At 39.1% G+C, this 20,328-nt stretch overlaps 1 protein-coding gene across 12 annotated transcripts in view; it reads left to right on the forward strand.

Moving 5' to 3' along the window:
• SYTL2 (synaptotagmin like 2) overlaps positions 1-20,328 on the forward strand; it is a 119,596-nt gene that overhangs the window by 63,944 nt on the left and 35,324 nt on the right. For 6 of the 12 annotated variants that reach the window (XM_017510671.2, XM_017510674.2, XM_037732144.1 and 3 more), the window contains exons 4-7: positions 2,248-2,383; positions 10,428-10,509; positions 11,435-11,549; positions 13,279-14,082. In XM_017510671.2, coding sequence (XP_017366160.1) covers positions 2,248-2,383; positions 10,428-10,509; positions 11,435-11,549; positions 13,279-14,082 — 1,137 coding nt within the window. The remainder of the gene's footprint in view (positions 1-2,247; positions 2,384-10,427; positions 10,510-11,434; positions 11,550-13,278; positions 14,083-20,328) is intronic. The other 6 variants (XM_037732138.1, XM_017510687.2, XM_017510682.2 and 3 more) reach the window with 2 other exon arrangements.

Below are 20,328 nucleotides of genomic sequence, written 5' to 3' on the forward strand. Positions count from 1 at the left end.
CGAATATCTTTGTGGTGTTCTCTGTATTTCCTGGACTCGAATGTTTGCCTGCCTTGCTAGGTTGGGGAAGTTTTCCTGGATAATATCCTGAAGAGTATTTTCCAGCTTGGATTCATTCTCTTCGTCGCATTCGGGTACGAAAGGCATCTTTTTAATAGAAAACTCTTCTTGTTTATTTGATTAAACAAAAATAAACTAAGCTGCATAGGAACAATTTTGAAGTCCAAAGAGACACCAACTTTGTTTTGAGGCTATAGTAGCTGACTCAGCATCTCCTTGCTATGTACTCCAGCCTTCTCTGTGGCCCACAGCGATACATTCAAAAGCCTGTTACCTAGCACAGGACTTTTTAACACTTTTCCATTGGTCCTTCATCTGCTCATTGCCTGCCATGTCTGTGGCCTGCCATAGTAACATTTAAAAGTGAAAGCCAAAAGAGGGAGAAATAAAAATGGCAACCAAACAAAAGCCCACTTTTGCCTAAAGGTTTGGGAGGAAATCTTTACTTCCCCACTCATCTACTGAATGGATGGGATTTATACTACCATGGCAATGCCCATTTAAAAGTGGCAAAGGCAGCCAGCACCCCACCCCAGATGGGCTTTTGTAGCATGGTTTCTATGGCCAGAAGAGTTACTATGATGATAGTACATATTCCTTACACCATGGCAATATTTTTATGTTGTTGCTGTTTTACTTTTTTTTTTTTTTTTATTAGACACAGAGTCTTACTAGGTTGGCTAGGCTGGTCTCAAACTACTGGCTTCAAGCAGTCTTCTTGCCTCGGCCTGCCAAAGTGCTGGGATTATAGACATGAGCCACCATGCCTGGCCAAGGCAATATTTTAAGGGCTTGTTTAAAATTCTGTTGAGTTCATTAAATACTTACTGGGTATCTTCTCTCTCATTAACTCTGGATTAGTCCTTGCAAAACCTTGTCAAGGTCTACCTTATACTTGATAAGGAAAATAGCTATCACCTTTTGAGCATTTAATATACGATATGCATTTAATCTCTGTTATTTCTCATTGTTGCAGTAATCCTGCAAGGTAGGCATAATTTCCCCCATTCTATATATGGGATATATGAAGCTCAGAAAAGTTAAGTAACTTGCCCAATTATATGATCTATATAATTGGCAAATGGAAGAGCAAGGATTTCAGAGTATTTCTGAATCAGTGCCATACTCCTTGCAGATAAGGACTGACTGCTTAGTATGTACAATGCATTGCTTACAGCCCTCTTGCTTTTCAAAATCACCCAGACCTTCAGAAATCTTGAGGGATACTGGTTAGTACCGTGGACTCCATTTTGAGTTGAAGAAACTAGACTTATGTGTAATAGGACCTATCCTAGTGAGGGATACTATCCTGGAATGTGGGGATTTGGAAATTGGAAGCTTCAGCACTCCTTCATCCTTAATATTGATGAAAGTATTCTTGGCATTTACTGGCTATGTGGCCTTAGGCAAGGTTTTTGAAGTTTTTGATCCTCAATTTTCAAATCTGTATACTTGGAAAATAGCTCCCACCTCATAGAATAATGCATGCAAAGTACTCAGCACAGTACCTGGTAGTTAGTTATTATTCAGTTGATGCTAATGATCAGAGAGGTTCAGGTAAAGAGTGAGTGCTGGATGTTCAGAGGCAAAAGAGGTTATTTCGTGAAGCGGGAGCACAGGTTTTATGGAGGCTCTGATATCTGAGCTGGGATTGAAGAGTATGTAGTTCTGGATGTGTAGAGCTGTGGGAAGGAGGAGAAGGCAACGGAGGAAGACATTCCTAGACCATCATCATTTGTTCCCCTTTGTATCTTAGAGCACATACAAGATATTTGATCACATTGTAGATATTCAGTAAATGCTTGGTAATGACGGTGCTTCTGTCTCACTGAGGACTTCCTGCTCTGAGCATCCCATGGCCATGCACATTTAGACCTGACCCCAACTTAGTTCAGATTAACCTAGAGACAGTCAGAATTTTAGTTTAGTGGTCTCTGGAGTTATTTGCACATGTAAAGGTATGCTCATACTCTCAGGAGACTCTGCTTGGAGAAATCTAATGTCATGGGAATTTACTGACTTCTCTCTTTCATGTAATTCTGATCAAGTACTTAGACCCAGTGATTGCCTTGGCACTGGGAAGGCCCTAGGTTCAAGTTCAAGCCTTCAGTGATAAGAGCTGATAAGAGAGTTGTAGATAATGGAGGTGAGAGATAACCTTCCTGTCTTTATTGTTTCCTGTTTCAGCTGAGCAGAGTAAAGACAGAGCAAATGGGGCAAAGGAAAGCTGGGTGAATAATGTCAACAAAGATGCTTTCCTTCCTCCAGAGCTGGCTGGCGTTGTGGAAGAGCCAGAAGACGATGCAGCACCAGTAAGCCCAAGGTAAGGCAAAGCTTCTGGGGGGAGCTGCTGCATGTGGCTTTCGTGGCCTGGGGTGTTCCATGGGCAGAATGGCAGGCTGTGAGTATAAATCCCAGATTGGAGTCATGGGCATGGGGAAGGGGGCAGTGTAAGAAAGAACTCAGGGCCCTGGTGAAGACAAAGCCCGAGTGGTACTCTTTCTCAGCCGCCAGAATTTCCAACAAATCTCCATCTTAAATAAAATAAAAATGTTAAATGGTGATTTCTTCCAGCACCAGCAAGAGCTATTTTTATTTCTCCTATAGATTTCTCCTTGTAATGAAGGGATACTTCAAAATAAATACAGGGGATTAAGTCATTTTAGGGAAAAGATAAATTATTTTCAGATTGTAATAGCCTAGTGCAATGGAAGAACCTCAAGCACAAGAACCAGACAGATGTGAATTCAATTCCGGAATCTGCCATTTATTAGCCATTTGACTATGGGCCAGACATTTAACCTTTCTGAGTCTATATTCTTAACTATAGCTAGGAATGATAATATATACCTGAAAAGCTATGGTGAGAATTAGTGATAATGTATGTAGAATACCTGGTATGATAGATACTCAGTAAATGCCCCTTATGGATATAGATTATCTTCAAAATTATAGTCTTGGGTTTTTGTGGTGTTTTTCATACATGTTATCTTCTGACCAATCAAAATGTACATTTGTGCATCCTTGCTAAGAAGCAGCCAATTGTGAGGCTACATTGCTATAAACCTTTTAAGCCATAATGATTTGTTTTTAGGTATTTAAGGATCTTCTCATGGGTGTATGTTTCTTGAGGGCATAGTTCTTACTCTTTAGTGAGAGGGCAGTTGCCTTTTATCTATGGCTCATTAATGAAGTTGGTTCAGTTTGAAGTCTCCAACTGGGATGAAGTTGATGAATTTACTGGTGGGAGGTCACTAAGTCAGGTCCAAGGCTGAAGCACCTGGGAACAGGGATATTTCTAGCATAGTTTATAAGTGTCAGGGATGGTATATGATATAGGTACCAATATGCATTTCAAAGTCAAATATGAATAAAGTTATGTCACATGGATAATGGAATACTGACTCATTGGGTACTCTAAAGATACCCTTTATTTATCTATTTCCTGTTTGGAAAAGGGGATCATTTTGTTTTCCATGAATGGCAGGCTGCACTGTTTTACCTCTGGGACTATTTGTAATATTCTTCTATATCTGTAGAGACCATCTTGGCTGGGCATAAAACATCTTAATAGTTAGTCACTAATTGATAATATGACCTTGCAGTAGTACTGACTTAACTCCTTGGGCTTTTATTTCCTCAACTTTAAAATAATAATATTAATAGTTTGCTAGCAGAATTATCGAGAACTTAATTAGCTAGTGAATATAGAATTCCCAATGCAGTCCATTAGCACATAATAAGTGCTCAAGAAATGAAAGCATGGGTTCTTGCATATATGCAAGATATTTCAGGAAGCCCAGGTAAGAGTGTGAAGGACACCCTATTCTTCCTCCCGGGTGACTCCCTACTTGCCACCTGCCTATAATCTCTCTAATGTAATGAATACTTAGAATACTCTCTAATGTAATGAATGCTTTCATAAAGAAAGATGAGACCTAAAATATTACCATATTAAAGAAACCCAGAGAGAGAGAACATAGTTATTTAGATTTACCACCAAGGAGCTGAGAGCAACTCTTAAGAGCTGGCTTTGTTGGGAACTGGAGAGCACTAGAGGGCACTGACCAGCTGAGACAGGAGGGTACAGTTGTCACAGCAGGTGAAAGGAGGTGATTTGGGAGCATCAGTGACAAATAGCCTAATGCTGCATTTTATCTGGGTCAGGCTTTCCATCTTCCCTCCAGTAACTTATTCTACCTCAATGGGCCTGAGGGACAGAGGTGCCAGTGTCCTCATAGCCTAACTTTTTCTTCATGAACCATGGGGATGGTGGGTATTCCCCCACTCTTCCTCAACTTGAAGCTAATAATATAGCATTCAAGGTTAGCATCTTCGTTATTTTCTGCATTCCTTGCGTGACTTCAGGCAAGTCTTTCTCTCTCTCTCTCTCTCTCTTTTTTTTTTTTTTTTTGCCTTCTCTGCACTAAGGTCTTTCAGGTCTCATTTATAAATCAGAACAGAATTGCCTCATCAGGATGTTGTGAGAGTAAATGAAACAAGGTGTGGGAATCACTCAGCCTTTCTCAGGAAGAAAGAAAATTGGCCATTTTCAGGTGGCAGGAAAATGGTTATTATTACATGGATGAAATATGGTCGAGAAGACAAGAATAAACATGTTAGACGTATCCAGGATGCTTTGCTCACTAAAGGCCAACCCTATAACACATGGCCTGGGTGGTAATTATCCAGAAAGTTAGAATGAGCTATTTTTTACTTCCTTCTTTCAATATTAGACACTACTACCTTACTCAGTATCAAGTTCCCGCAGTGTTTCTTACCTCTACTTTAACCTTTGTGAACTGGGTGTGTGAAGTGTGTTTTGGGGCCTGTACTTTTAGACTAAGTGAACTTTAATAGAATGACTCAATACCTGTCAATATTTTCTTAGCCAGGAGTCAGAAGTTGGGGCGTGTAAGATGATAGGCTGGTTATTGTAGTTTCTGGAGTTGTGCTAATAGGCTGTGTGGCAAGTTCTTTCTTTCTTTGTGGGTACAATTCTGTGGGGTCCCACACAGGAAGAAGTAAAACACTGTGAGTAACCAGCATGTATTCAAGCATTGACAGCTACCTGCATTCTTTCTGAACCCACCTTTGTTTGCACCCGGAGCACAAGAAAGCAGAGAAAGGTTTATGAGCAGAGGGGAATAAAATAAGTTTGTTCTGGAGTAGCAAAGGGAAAACCCTGAATGCTCGCATTTCTAGTTCTGCTTACAAACTTTCAGCTAGGCAGAGTTGGCTGGACCAGCACTTCATAAACCCTTTGTAGTGGAGGACTAGTTTTGTTTCATTTAAAATTTTTTTCTAATCATCGCAGATTGATACCTTTTATAAAATATAATGAAAATAAATACTAGAAAAATGAAATACAGAAAACAACAGTGGCATGCAAAAGATAATCCCATGAATTATGTTTGCTATAAATAATTCTTCAGCACACAGTCTCCATTTCTGCACTTACCTCATTGTGAACCAGTAACAAACAGTTCACGGACAGGCACTGGTCCATGAACCATATGCTGATAGCACATTGTGTGACCTCCATGACTGCAAATGATTGTTGAATATGTACACAGTAATCCACACGACATGGCTGAGCCAGGGTGGGGAGTATAGAATGAAGTCTCATCCCATGTAGGTCAGGACCCTGTCTGTAAATGAGGTATAATGTTTCCTTACTATGAAAGTAGGCCTATTCTGGTTTTACTAAGAAGCTCTCACTTCAGAAGTATCCCCAGGGGCACTGGTGATTATAGAAACATAGAGAAGAATTTGAGGACCTTCTCAGATTTGCATAGCTATGACAGAAGAGCATTCAAGATGGAGAACTAGAAGGCAGGAGGTAGCCTATAAACCCCTGCAGCTGCCAAGCCCTCTCCTTGGCTTGTGAAGGGGCTTGACTGCTGCAGAGGCTTGTAATGTCTAGTAATCAAACATCTCTAGAGAATGTCTCCCAAATGAGTTCAGGGAGAACAAGATAAACCCTTCATTGTGGTATTTCAGTGCATGGCATTGGCAGGTTTTCTTCTGGGCACTTACCTGTGAAATGGCGAGAAAATGATGAATTTCCTTGCAAGCAAAACTGTATTACATTTACACCTAACTTTGTTTTTGGTAGAATTAAAACACTATTTGGTAAGTCTTTGTGCTTCATTGCCTGTGCCTTAGAGATGCTTCTGACACCAGTCTCCTTCTCACCCTCTGTTGAATAGGAACCAGTCAATTAAAGCCACATCTTTAGCTCTTAGTTTTTCTTCACAATGCTCTTTTTCCTGAAAGTCTTTCATTCGTAGGTATTAATTTCCTTCTCCTGGAAGGATTAGCTGTTGCATTTACCCCTAGTATTAAGATCAGTGTGAGGTACCTAGCTTGCTCCCAAAGGCAGGATAGAGATGAGCCAATCTGAGACAGCCTATCTGATATTTTTTCCTAGGATTGATAGCAAATCTAAGAATGTGAGGATTTCATTTCTTGGAGGCCTGACCTACAAAGTCATTTGTATTGAGCTCTTAAAATCATTCTTCTTAATCCTATAAGATCCCAGATTTACTCATATCAGTTGTAGTAGCAACAGTTTCACTGTGACATAAAAATGGCTCATACTTTTATATTTGTGTTCAACAGCTCTGTAGCCTGAACCGTGGGAGCACTGGAGAACTCTGTATACTCACAAGTAATATTTTACTTAAAGAAATACTGACTTGAAGGGCTTCACATAACATATTTTCTAATTTGCTTCCCCCACTCCATCCCTGAGCCATCTTTTCATTTGTTTGCTCATTTGTTCATGCTTCATTAAGTGCCAGCACAGTTCTGGGTGCTAGGGATGAGACACAGCTTGAGCCCCCAAGGAACTCACAGTACAAAGAGATCAACACAACAAAAAAAACAAGTGAATAATACTTGGAGAATTTGTTTCTGGTTCTATAAACAACATTTAAGCTAAAAAGAAGTACCTCAGAAAAAGGCATATCTGCTATTTTTAACTGTTTTAGAGAGAATGGCTGGTGAAGGTTAAAAACTTTTTTAAAGTGACTGTGCATACAGGCACTTTGTGCTCAATTGGTCCCTGTGCTGGATATAGCAGGTAGATGGGGTGTCCAGCTGCCTGTGTGGTATAATTTTAAGATTGCTGTAAAACCTCTTCTCCCAGTGACCCTTCCACAGTACCTGACGTTATTTATTCTTTTTAGTTAAGATTTCAAAGACTTGTATTAAAATGAAGATGCTTTTAGGAGGGGCACCCTGATGCCAATACCATAGTCTAATATTTTAATAATTTCCCTAACAAAGTAAACTAAGTCTATCTGAGTGCTGCTTCTAATGTTGCAGGTCCTTTTTTGAAGAGTGCCTGAGGGAAGAAAATTACAGAACACAGGGTGTGGAATTTGCCTTGCTTCATAGTTTAAAAATCTTATTATGTGGAATGTTTTGAGTATCTTTTTTATTCAGGACGCAGTCTACTACCCTCCAAGAGGAATTCTAAGAAACAGAAGACACAGTATCTGGCTATAAAGAGACTATATTGTCTTAGGAAAAAATAATGCACCTATTTATGAAGATATGACCATATGACAGCAAATAGTGCCAGGAAGAAAGCAAATTCCTAATTCAAAGTACCAATAAAATGTGCTGCAATAATTGAGGCAAGACAGACTTAATCCTAGCCAGGTTGATAAGAGGTTAGATTTGAACTGGGCTAGAAGAGGATAAGGGATGATTTGGGTAGACAAAGAAAGCAGAAAGAACACTTACAGGGAGGCCTGGGGAATAGGTTAAGTGGAAACAGCAGAGTCAGGTGAGTTTCTGGGGCAATAAGTAGACTGACCGTTTTGTTCAGCATGAAGGGTCAGTGGAAAGGAAGAATGGGAAGGTATACTGGGGCAGATGGTGGGTGGTCTCTAGTACCTTGCTGAGGAGTTCAGACTTCATTCCACAGGCCTTGAGGATCCTGCAAAGGTAATGAACAGAAGAAAGACACCATCAAAGTTGCGTTTTGGACCATTCCAGTGTAGTGGTAGAATGTGGAAGGGATCAGGACAGTGGAACTTGGGAGTCAGGAAGCCAGATGTGAGGCCACTACAGTTGACAGAAATAAAGGAGGTATCAGTAGAGATGGAAAGGAAGAGGCAGATGTGGGAGTCCCTCAGAGGGAAGAATCACCCAGACTTGCCTCCAGTCCTCTTGCCACAAACCACTGCTATAATGCCAGAAACCAGTAGCAGTATGGCCTAGCAATTACCATGATTGTCTTTGGAGTCTGACATACCTAGGTTCAAATCCCCATCTGTTTTGTTAAGTTTGTGACATCAAGCAGGATACTTAACCTCTGTAAACCTCAATTTTCTTATAAGTGGAATGGAGAGAATGATAGATAACTCATAGAGATGATGCAAGGATCAGTTGAGAATAAACTGATTGCTGTACTGACTGCCCAGTAAAACACAGACAAGCAAAACATTAGAGCATCCCTTGAGAGAAACAAAGCTATTAGGAAGTAGCTGCATTTTCAGACAAAATTTGAGGCAGGCTCTTGTTTTAACTTTTTCCTATTAAGGAGACTGTAAACTTTAACTGAGTATCCTGTCCTCATCCCAATCTGCCCCTGTCCCAACCACAAGGTAACCCAATGACTCCTGTGTGTTTCTAGTATTTTAGTGTCTGACCGTGTGTTCTGACTGTTTTGTTTCTTCCTCTGTTTTTCTTTTTTAATAGCAGAAACGCATTTTGTTTAATACCTAAATAATCTGCCTCATTGTAGTTTGGCAAATAACATGGATTTTCCTACTGCCTACTATCTGTTGCTGCTTCTCCTGGCACTGGCCCAATTGGCCTTCATTTATTTAGCCATTCACCAATTAAGTACTTGGCACTGTGCAGGGCACTGCAGGGGATACAAAAATGTTTGAGATGCTCTTAGAGGTCTCCCAGTTCACTATGAGAGGTAAGATACGTATACACAGAGGAGGTTGCATAGTAGACATGAAATACATAGCTAGATAGAGCTCAGTAAGGGAGAGACCTCATCTCTAAGAGGTAGGGACTACATGATATGCAATATAGGACATTGAAGCTGGCAGCCTGGAGGCACAGGAACTGGAATGCCAGGGAGCAGAGGGAGAATAATGTAGATACTCTGCTTATCCTTTGGGCTTGGTGAGTGGGAAGAGAAAAATGGTGGGAAAAGATGGGTATTCCATAGAGAGCCCCAATCATCAGCACTTGGCTCAGGTCTTCTGATTATGTGACTGCTTTATTTACTAAGGATGGTTATGCAGAACACTCTGAGAAACTGAGCATAGCATCAGCTGAAGGGATGTTGTTCCTCATGTCACCCACTGGCTTCTTAAAATGACACTCAAGAGAAATTTCTGGTTCTGAGTTATCGATTGTTTTTGTTGTGTAGAGACTGACTTCTGTCAGTGACCAGGTTTCTTTTTTCACTTTGGTTCCTAGGTAGCTTTATTCAAGTTTGTGCGCAGATATTGCAGGAATGGAAGACTCCTGTAATGTATCTATTAGCCTTAATTCTGGCTCTATTATACATTCCTATTCTATTCCCTCCCCTTTCCCTTCCATCCTCTATTTCCCCCTTTCTTGTCTCTATATAATCAGGCTGTATTTTATATCCTTCTGCTCATCTGCTGTAATGCTTTCTGGAACGATGAGGAAAGTAATGAAAGGAAGAATGGCTTCCTCAAGAGCTCAGCCTTTTCTTGGAAATAATTGTGTAAAAATAGCAACTACAGTTCACAGGTAAAGAAAAATGAGGCTATAGGAACATTTAGCCCATGGTTTTAGTGACAATAATCTTGGTCAAGTTTCTGTGGCCTTGGGGACAAATTGCTCCCCTCCCTTCCAGGCCTTTGATTCCTTTGCTTCCTAGGGAAAACCAGGAATCTTTCCCCTATCTCCACCAAACTAAGGTATTTTTCCAAGCTCCTGACTGTGACACCACTAAGAAAACTGGTGATGGTAACAGGGCCCAGAGGCTTCAGCCAATAGCGACTTCACCTCCTGTGCCTGAGGCAAGGCCACTGGAGCAGGTAGTCTGAGCAGGTTGTTCCTCTCCACACCCAGGTCCTCCATGACCCTCTTTTGGCCTTCTTACTCAATAGCCAAGGGCGTGGTGGTTCTGGAGGGAGCATGCTCACCTCACTTGTCTTACTTTTACATTCACTCTTGCCTTACTCTCACTCTGGCACTGTCCTGTCCCTGGGATAGGGAATCATCCTCTAGATAATCCTTCTTATTCCTCCATGCCAGCTTCCTCTCCTAGCCTGCTGATAGCTTTCCACTTCGAAGGCATGATTTATGATTCCTCAGAAGGTGAGGTTTTATTCTCTGAATTATTGTTTCTTTTGCAGCTCCAGTGTGGTAAATCCAGCTTCCACTGTGATTGATATGTCTCAGGAAAATGCAAGGAAACCAAATGTGTCTCCAGCAAAGGTAGATTGAGCCCAGACTTTGCAAATCTTGTATTTGTTAGGAATGCCATTTTTACTAATTGTGTCAAAGCATCACAAAATAGAATTTTCTAGTGCTGTTTTTTGGTACCAAATTCAGGTAATTTTTACTATTTAGTTTAAGAAGTCACTTCCGTGGTAGAAAAAGTGGATGGATACCATGTCACTGTGTTGCTGAAGACCCAGATTTCTTGCCCTAGACGGTAAAAAGTCTGAAGCTATTTGGTGCTGCTGCTTTTTAGCATATGGAATAAGGCTTGTTAGTTCCATGTCAGTCATTACTCATATGCATAGCTTCCTAAATCTCTGTTAGAGATCTGCTTCTGGGAGAGAACTGCTAATTTATTAAACTGTAGACAGTAAACATTCTTACTGAGTCCTATATTTTTAAAACCTCTATTGATACCATTTTTATCATTAGAATTAATGATGATAATGACTGTGAAGCACTTCGGGATACCTAAAGTGTCTTCAAAGTCCTTAGGAAAGGTCAATTACAGTTGCATTTTGTGTAGTTGTGATCTAGCACACTGAGAGTCTGGCATGGGGGAAGCACTGGTGGGACTCTGACCTGATTAGAGACCTGAGTTTTCTTTAACCATGATGTGGTCTTTGCTATATCCAGGGCCAAGTTTTTTCATCTGTAAAGTGTGGGATTTTGGTTTAAGTGCCTGATTCTGATCTAACTTAGTAGGAATCTGGCTTTGCATCTATTTTATATAATTTTTATATAGCATATATGGTAATTTTGTGCTAAGCAGGTTAATCAGGACAACTGTTTTTCAAACATGCCAGATAATGGAATTTATAGGATAAAGCTAATAAAATTGAAGATAATAAGCATTTGACAACACTGAGTTGCTGTCATGACATTTAAAGTAAGTTTAATAAACAATATTTTTCCCCAGCAGAGAAAGAATCCATTTAATAGCTCCAAGTTGCCAGAAGGTCACTCGTCACAACAAACTAAAAATGAACAGTCAAAAAATGGAAGAGCTGGTTTATTTCAGACTTCAAAAGAGGGTAAATATTATTTTTATGAATTTGATATTTTTATCTTTGTTATCTGTGGACTAAGGGAAATTCTCAGAGTTCCTTTCACTCAAATAACTTCCAGGAGAAAGTGAAAATTCCTGATGGTTTTCTTATTTTACTATGCTTGCTGGTTTCCTTCCTGAGGGAGAGGAAGCAGAAATTTTAGAAACTGGAGGCTTGTGCATTCCAGTCTCAGAGCTGTGGCTTGTTATGTGACCTCCATCATGTCTTGGACTCCCTCATCAGTAAATTGGGAGATTTTTTGACCAAGACAGTCAGCCTTTCACTTACCAGTATTTATTAGATACCGACTGTGTGCCCACAAAGTTCTGTTTAAAAGGGGTTGCCTCAAAAAGAAAAGGCCTCTTGAGAATGTTATGATCCTCTAATCTGTAATTCTCAGCCCAGCTGCCCACAAGCGTTTGATCAGGTTTATGGCTTAATTGATGTAAGTCAGCCTGCTATGGTCTTTCATCATTTTTGCATACTGTTAAGAGGAAGTGCTAAACATTTAAATCTCTTCAAAAACAACTTGAACAAGATTCCACAAGCCTTAAAGAGTGATCAAGCCTAGAAAATTAACCAACAGTGGAGCTGGGGTTTTCAATTAGCCTGTTTGAATGCTAATATACTTTCCATTGGGCAATATTTTGTAGAAAACAAAATTACTGGAACATGTTAGATGTTTTTTAACTTTTTTTTTTCCCCAGAGTTCTGCTCTGTCGCCCAGGCTGGAGTGCAGTGGTGCAATCTCGGCTCACTGCAAACTCTACCTCCTGGGTTCAAGGGCTTCTTTCACCTCAGCCTCCTGAGTAGCTAGGACTACAAGTGTGCACCACCACACCCAGCTAATTTTTGTATTTTTAGTAGAGATGAGGTTTCACCCGTCAGGCTGGTCTTAAACTCCTGACCTCAAGTGATCCATCCACCTCGGCTTCCCAACATTCTGGGATTACAGGTGTGAGCCACTGCACCTGGCTTGTTTTTAACTTTTTGACAAACTTTTTTTGTTAACACTTTGTTTTAGGTGTTGGGATTTTATTTTTTTTAATTGAGTTTCCTTTTCTGATTTCTGCAGGTGAATTTAAGTGACTTCTGTGTTTTTCTTTAAACCTCTTTTGATAAATTTTCTTTTCATTCTTAAAAAATCTTTCTGTATTGAGTATAAAATATCACAAAGTAGATAAAGCACAGTAATTTTAAATGTACAGTGTAATGAAGTTTATACATGATTTTTCTAATAGACGTTATTTTCTAGAGCAGTTTTAGGTTCACAATATTGAACAAAAGATACAGACATTTTCCCTATACACCCCCTTCCCACACAGGCACAACTTCCCTCATTGTCAACATCCCCCATAAGAGTGATACATTTATTACAACTGATGAACCACACTGAGACATCACTGTCACCCACAGTACATCATTTACATCAAGGTTCATTTTTGGTGGTATACACTGTATGGGTTTGGACAAATGTATAATAGTGTGTGGCCACCATTGTAGTATCATAGAGTAGTTTCAGTGCTCTTAAAAGTCCTCTGTGCTCCACTGCATGCATTTTTAAAGGCTTTTCACATTAGGCTTGTACTTGTGCTACCTACTTTACTGTCTTTAATATTTTAATAGTTTTACTAAGTGTAGGTTAAGTTTATGATATTTAAAATTATATATTACTCTCCATATGATATATCACCTACTGTGCTTTAATTTTCAGATGAATTGTCAGAGTCAAAAGGAAAGTCAACTGTTGCAGATACTTCAGTCCAAATGTTGGAGAACTCAAACCAGACTTTGCCAGGCCTTTCAAATGGGTCCCAAATCAAGGCTCCAATCCCCAAAGCCAGGAAGATGATCTACAAATCAATTGATGTAAACAAAGATGATAGCCAGCCTTTTCCTAGAGAAAGGACAGACTCCCTGAAAATGAGAGGGGCTCCAAGAGGGATCCTCAAGCGCAACTCCAGTTCCAGTAGCACAGACTCAGAAACCCTTCGTTTCAATCACAACTTTGAACCCAAAAGCAAAATTGTGTCACCTGGCCTAACCATCCATGAGAAAATTTCCGAGAAGGAGCATTCTTTAGAAGACAACACTTCCTCAAACTCCCTGGAGCCATTAAAGCATGTGAGATTCTCTGCAGTAAAGGACGAGCTTCCACAGAGTCCTGGGCTAATCCATGGCCGGGAAGTCGGGGAATTTAGTGTTTTAGAATCTGACAGGTTGAAGAATGGATCGGAAGATGCAGGGGACACAGATGAGTTTCAGAATGACCCTAAGACTTCTCAATACAGAAAGCCTTTGCCTTTTCATCAGTCAGCCTCAAGCCCAAATGTATCAAAAAGTGAAACACATCAGCCAATGACTTCCGGTTCTTTTCCAATTAATGGGCTCCATTCTCACTCAGAAGTTTTAACTCCAAGACCACAGTCCATGGAGAATTCACCAACTATCAGTGAACCCAAAGATAAATCATCAGAATTAACAAGGCTTGAATCTGTATTACCTAAAAGCCCTGCTGGTAAGAGAGTTGTCACTACTAGATTATAAAAACTGAGTGGGCTTGGAATGCCCAGGCCAGCTAGTCCTGTAGAAGCCCAATTTGACCTAGGCATTCCATCCGCAATTCAGACAGATGCCAATGGAAATATTTATACCTCTTAATGGGTTTGGAGATTTTCCTCAATCACCAATAACCAAAAGTACCAGGATAGCACAGTTTCTGGCCCATTATGCTTTACCCTAAAATTATATAACTGTATCAATTATTTAAACAAATGACAATGTTTTTAGTTAAATTAAGGTGGAATAGAGTAAGAAAGAATTACCTTTCATCTGCTAATACCTTTGTACAGGGTAAATATATTATTACTTACCTAATGCAAACTTGTTCATTACGATTTTAGGAAACTTTGGTTTCTGTTGTCATCTCAAGGGAATCTTCAATTTCTTAGCATCAAAGGATGGGAAACTAGACTTTGAGGCCTTACTATGCAAAAGCCTCAGACTTTGGCCTGCTCAGGCCTCCAGCCATTTGTTCTTAGATTTTAAAAGCTCCCAAGGCACTTTCTCCTTCAGCTGGTGTGAGTTGAGAGTCAGTGAGGGTACTGCTTTTCCCTACAGTACTAGCCTTGTCTTGAAGGTCTTTCCACTCTCTGGGGTTGCCTTAAACTACTTTTACACCTATATGATCATGAAGTAATCATAATGTTTTATAATCATAATTTCTCTGTTTTAAAAAAAGTAGAAAAAACCATGCTGTGTACCCTCTGCCATCTTTAATAAGCCTGCATCAAACCCTATGATAGTTTCTTTATAGTCAGGATAGTTTACAATAGCAACAATCAAGTTTTAACTCAACTGCTCTCCCTCTTCCTTATTAGTCAATATTAGGTTAACCCTGTGTTACTTTTGCTCAGCCCTGCAGTTTCATGCATGTTCAGGTCAATCCACTTCTTAAAAGACAAAGTACCTTTTCATCCCTGGACATTTTTAATCATTTGAAGATGACAGAACATTTTTTATAATAAAAAATTAGCAAGTGCTTTTTTAAAGAAATAAGGGAACTCATATTAAAAGAAATTACCAATGACTGACTACACATTAGCAAATAATTTCATGTTTACCTAGATATTTATTCAAAAGACCCAAAAATTTCTTTGGTAGTATTTCCCTTTATTATAACTGATAGAAAAAAAATTAAGGCTTTTTTGTTTCTGAAACTGCACCTGCTTTCTCATAGAATATCTTTATAATTTTGTATATACTTATTTGTGCTTTCTGATGTTTAGATCCCAATGACCATTAAATCTGGGAGAAAAGCATCATCAGCAAAACCCATTTTATTGACTGCCAGCCTTTCTGGTCTCAGAGAGTGCTTTTAAACAAAGTTCTCACTCATTAGTGCCCTGCTTTTTCCCTTTCTGCTTATCATTAAAATATATACAAGTAAATACTGGAACAAAAAATGGTAAACTGTAAGTGTGTGAGTTTGATGTTAGCTGTGAGCTTAAGGACAGTCAAAATTACACTCATCATCATACTGGAAAAACAAAACAAAACAAAAGAATTCCTCTGAGAAAACAAACCATTACCTGGGTTTGGATTTTTTAAATAACTGGTTTTATTTTTAAACTTGTAACTTTCACTGAAAAATATTTAAGAAGTGCACACAGAATTTTAAAATCTCATCTGTGATGTCATCACCCAGCATTAACTATTGCTAACACTTAGCTCTAGAGCCTTCTAATGATTTTTAGGCATTTTTTTTTGTGTGTGTTTGTGTGTGTGTGTGTGTGTGTGTGTGTGTGTATAATTGCACTTTAGGTTCTGGGGTACATATGCAAAACATGCAGGATTATTGCATAGGTACATACATGGCAATGTGGTTTGCTGCCTCAATCCCCCCATCATCTATATCTGGCATTTCTTCCCATGTTCTCCCTCCCCAGCCTCCCTACCCCACACTGTCCTTCCCCTGTTCCCCCCCAACAGACCCCAGTGTGTGATGCTCCCCTCCCTGTGTTCATGTGTTCTTATTATTCAACACCCGCCTATGAGTAAGAACATGTGGTGTTTGATTTTCTGTTCTTGTGTCAGTTTGCTGAGAATGATGGTTTCCAGGTTCATCCATGTCCCTACAAAGGACATAAACTCACCGTTTTTTATGGCTGTATAGTATTCCATGGTGTATATGTGCCACATTTTCCTTGTCCAGTCTATCATCAATGGGCGTTTGGCTACCTGATTTCAAATCACTTCCAGCCTACAAATGGTAGAAAGGAAATGGGACATAGTGGAAGAGCCTTTTGAAAATTCATTATTTATTTATTAATTCTTACTACACTTTAAGTTCTGGGATACATGTGCAGAATGTGCAGGTTTGTTACATAGGTATACATGTGCTGTGGTGGTTTGCTGCACCCATCAACCCATCATCTAGGTATTTCTCCTAATGCTCTCATTCCCCTAGCCCTCCACCCCCTAACAGGCCCCAGTGTGTGATATTCCCATCCCTGTGTCCATGTGTTTTCATTGTTCAACTCCCACTTACGAGTGAGAACATTCAGTGTGTGTTTTTCTGTTCCTGTGTTAGTTTGCTGAAAATGGTGGTTTCCAGCTTCATCCATGTCCCATCATGATTTGGGTTTCTGTTTGTCTATTATTGCTGTATAGGAATGCTTGTGATTTTTGCACATTTAAATTTAGTATCTTGAAACTTTGCTGAAGTTGCTTATCAGCTTAAGGAGGTTTTGGACTGATACGATGGGGTTTTCTAAATATGCAGTCACGTCATCTGCAATCAGAGACATGAACTCATCCTTTATTATGGCTGCATAGTATTCCATGGTGTACATGTGCCCCATTTTTTTTATTTAGTCTATCACTGATGTGCATTTGGGTTGATTCCAAGTCTTTTCTATTGTGAACAGTGCTGCAATAAACATACACGTGGATATGTCTTTTAGTAGAATGATTTATAATTCTTTGGGTATATACTCAGTATGGCATTGCTGAGTCAAATGCTATTTCTGGTCCTAGATCCTTGAGGAATCGCCACGCTTTCTTCCACAATGGTTGAACTAATTTACACTCCACGAACATGTACAAGCATTCCTATTTCTCCACATCCTCTTCAGCATTTGTTGTTTCCTGACTTTTTGATGACTGCCATTCAAACTGGCATGAGATTGTATATCATTGTGGTTTTGATTTGTGTTTCTCTAATGACCAGTGATGATGAGCTTTTTTTCATATGTTTGTTGGCTGCATGAGTGTTGTGTCTGTTGATATCCTTTGCCCACTTTTTTGATGGGTTTTTTTTTTTTCTTTTTTGTAAATTGGCTTAAGTTCTCTATAGATTCTGGATATTAGCCCATTGTATTAGCCCATTGTCAGATGGATAGATTGCAAAATTTTCTCGCATTCTATAGGTTGCCTGTTCAGTCTGATGATAGTTTGTTTTGCTGTGCAGAAGCTCTTTAGTTTAATTAGACCCCATTTGTCAGTTTTGGCTTTTGTTGCCATTTCTTTTAGTGTTTTAGTCATGAAGTCTTTGCCCATGCCTGTGTCCTAAATGGTATTGCCTAGGTTTTCTTCTAGGGTTTTTGTGGTTTTCGGCCCTACATTTAAGTCTTTAATCTTTCTCGAGTAAATTTTTGTATAAGGTGTAAGGAACGGGTCCAGTTTCAGTTTTTGCCTATGGCCAGCCAGTTTTCCCAACATCATTTATTAAATAGGGAATCATTTCCCCATTGCTTGTTTTTGTCAGGTTTGTCAAAGATCAGATGGTTGTAGGTGTGTGACATTATTTCTGAGGCCTCTGGTCTGTTCCATTGGTTTATAGATCTGTTTTGGTACCAGTGCCATGCTGTTTTGGTTACTGTAGCCTTGTAGTATAATTTGAAGTCAAGTAGCATGATGCCTCCAGCTTTGTTCTTTTTGCTTAAAATTGTCTTGATTATATGGTCTCTTTCCTGGTTTTATATCAATTTTAAAGTAGTTTTTTTCTAATTCTGTAAAGAAAGTCAGTGGTAGCTTGATGGGGATAGCATGGAATCTACAAATTACTTTGGGCAGTATGGCCATTTTCACAATATTGATTCTTCCTATTCATGAACATGGAATGTTTTTCCATTTGTTTGTGTCCTCTCTTACTTCTCTGAGCAGTGATTTGTAGTTCTCCTTGGAGAAGTCCTTCACATCCCTTGTAAGTTGTGTTCCTAGGTATTTTATTCTCTTTGTAGCAGTTGGGAATGAGAGTTCACTCATGATTTGGGTCTCTGTTTGTCTTATTATTGCTGTAAAGGAATGCTCGTGATTCCTGCACATTTAAATTTTGTATCCTGAAACTGCTGAAGTTGCTTATAAGCTTAAGGAGATTTTGGACTGATACGATGGGGTTTTCTAAATATGCAATCACGTCATCTAAACAGAGACAATTTGACTTCCTCTCTTCCTATTTGAATAGCCTTTATTTCTTTCTCTTGTCTGATTGCTCTGGCCAGAATTTCAAATTTTATGTTGAATAGGAGTGGTGAGAGAGGGCGTCTTTGTCTTGTGCCAGTTTTTAAAGAGAATGCTTCCAGCTTTTGTGCATTCACTATGATATTGGCTGTAGGTTTGTCATAAATAGCTCTTATTATTTAGGGATATATTTTATCAATATCTAGTTTATTGAGAGTTTTAGCATGAAGTGGTGTTGAATTTTATCGAAGGCCTTTTCTGCGTCTGTTGAGATAATCATGTGGTTTTTGTCATTGGTTCTGTTTATGTGACGGATTATGTTTATGGATTTGCATATGTTGAACCAGCCTTGCATCTCAGGGATGAAGCCAACTTGAACGTGGTGGTTAAGCTTTTTGATGTGCTGCTAGATTCAGTTTGCCAGTATTTTACTGAGGATTTTCACATCAGTGTTCATCAGGGATATTGGCCTGAAATTTTCTTTTTTAGTTGTGTCTCTGCCACATTTTGGTATCAGGATAATGCTGGCCTCATAAAATGAGTTGGGGAGGAATCTCTCTTTATCTCTTGTTCGGAATAGTTTCAGAAGGAAGGGTACCGGCTCCTCTTTGTACCTCTGGTAGAATTCAGCTGTGAATCCTTCTGGTCCTGGGCTTTTTTTTTGGTTGGTAGGCTATTAATTACTTCCTCAATTTCAGAACTTTTTATTGATCTTTTCAGGGATTCGACTTCCTCCTGGTTTAGTCTGGTAGGATGTATGTGTCCAGGAATTTATCCATTTCTTATAGATTATCTAGTTCATTTGCATAGAGGTGTTTATAGCATTCTCTGATGGTGGTTTGCATTTCTATGGGTTCAGTGGTAATATCCCTGTTATCATTTTTTACTGTGCTATTTGATTCTTCTCTTTTTTTCTTTACTAATCTGGCTAGTGGTGTATCTATTTTGTTAATCTTTTTTTTAAAAAAAAAAACAGCTCCTGTATTCATTGTTTTTTGAAGGGTTTTTCATATCTCTATTTCCTTCAGTTCTGCTCTGATCTTAGTTATTTCTTGTCTTCTGCTAGCTTTTGAATTTGCTTGCTCTTGCTTCACTAGTTCTTTTAATTGTGATGTTAGGGTGTCAGTTTTAGATCTTTCCTGCTTTCTCCTCTGAGGATTGAGTGCTATAAATTTCCCTCTAAATACTACTTTAGCTGTGTCTCAGAAATTCTAGTATGTTGTGTCTTTGTTCTCATTGCTTCCAAAGAACTTCTTTATTTCTGACTTAATTTTGTTGTTTACCCAGTAGTCTTTCAGGAGTAGGTTGTTGAGTTTCTACATAGTTATGCAGTTTTGTGTGAGTTTCTTAATCCTGAGTTTTAATTTGATTGCACTGTGGTCTGAGAGACGGTTTGTTATGATTTCCATTATTTCACGTTTGCTGAGGAGTGTTTTACTTTCAATTATGTGGTCAATTTTAGAATAAGTATGATGTGGTGCTGAGAAGAATGTGTATTCTGTTGTTTTGGGTTGGAGAGTTCTGCAGATGTCTATTAGGTCCACTTGGTCCAGAGCTGAGTTCAAGTCCTGAATATTTTATTAATTTTCTGCCTCATTGGTCTAATATTGACAGTGGGGTTTTAAAATCTCCCACTAATATTGTGTGGGAGTCTAAGTCTATTTGTAGGTCTCTAAGAACTTGCTTTATGAATCTCAGTGCTCCTGTATTGGGTGCATATATATTCAGGATAGTTAGCTCTTCTTGTTGCATTGATCCCTATACCATTATATAATGCCTTCTTCTTTTTTTTTTTTTTTTT

Source organism: Cebus imitator, unplaced genomic scaffold, assembly GCF_001604975.1.
Source record: "Cebus imitator isolate Cc_AM_T3 unplaced genomic scaffold, Cebus_imitator-1.0 Scaffold442, whole genome shotgun sequence".
In the NCBI taxonomy this organism is placed as follows: Eukaryota; Metazoa; Chordata; class Mammalia; order Primates; family Cebidae; genus Cebus; species Cebus imitator.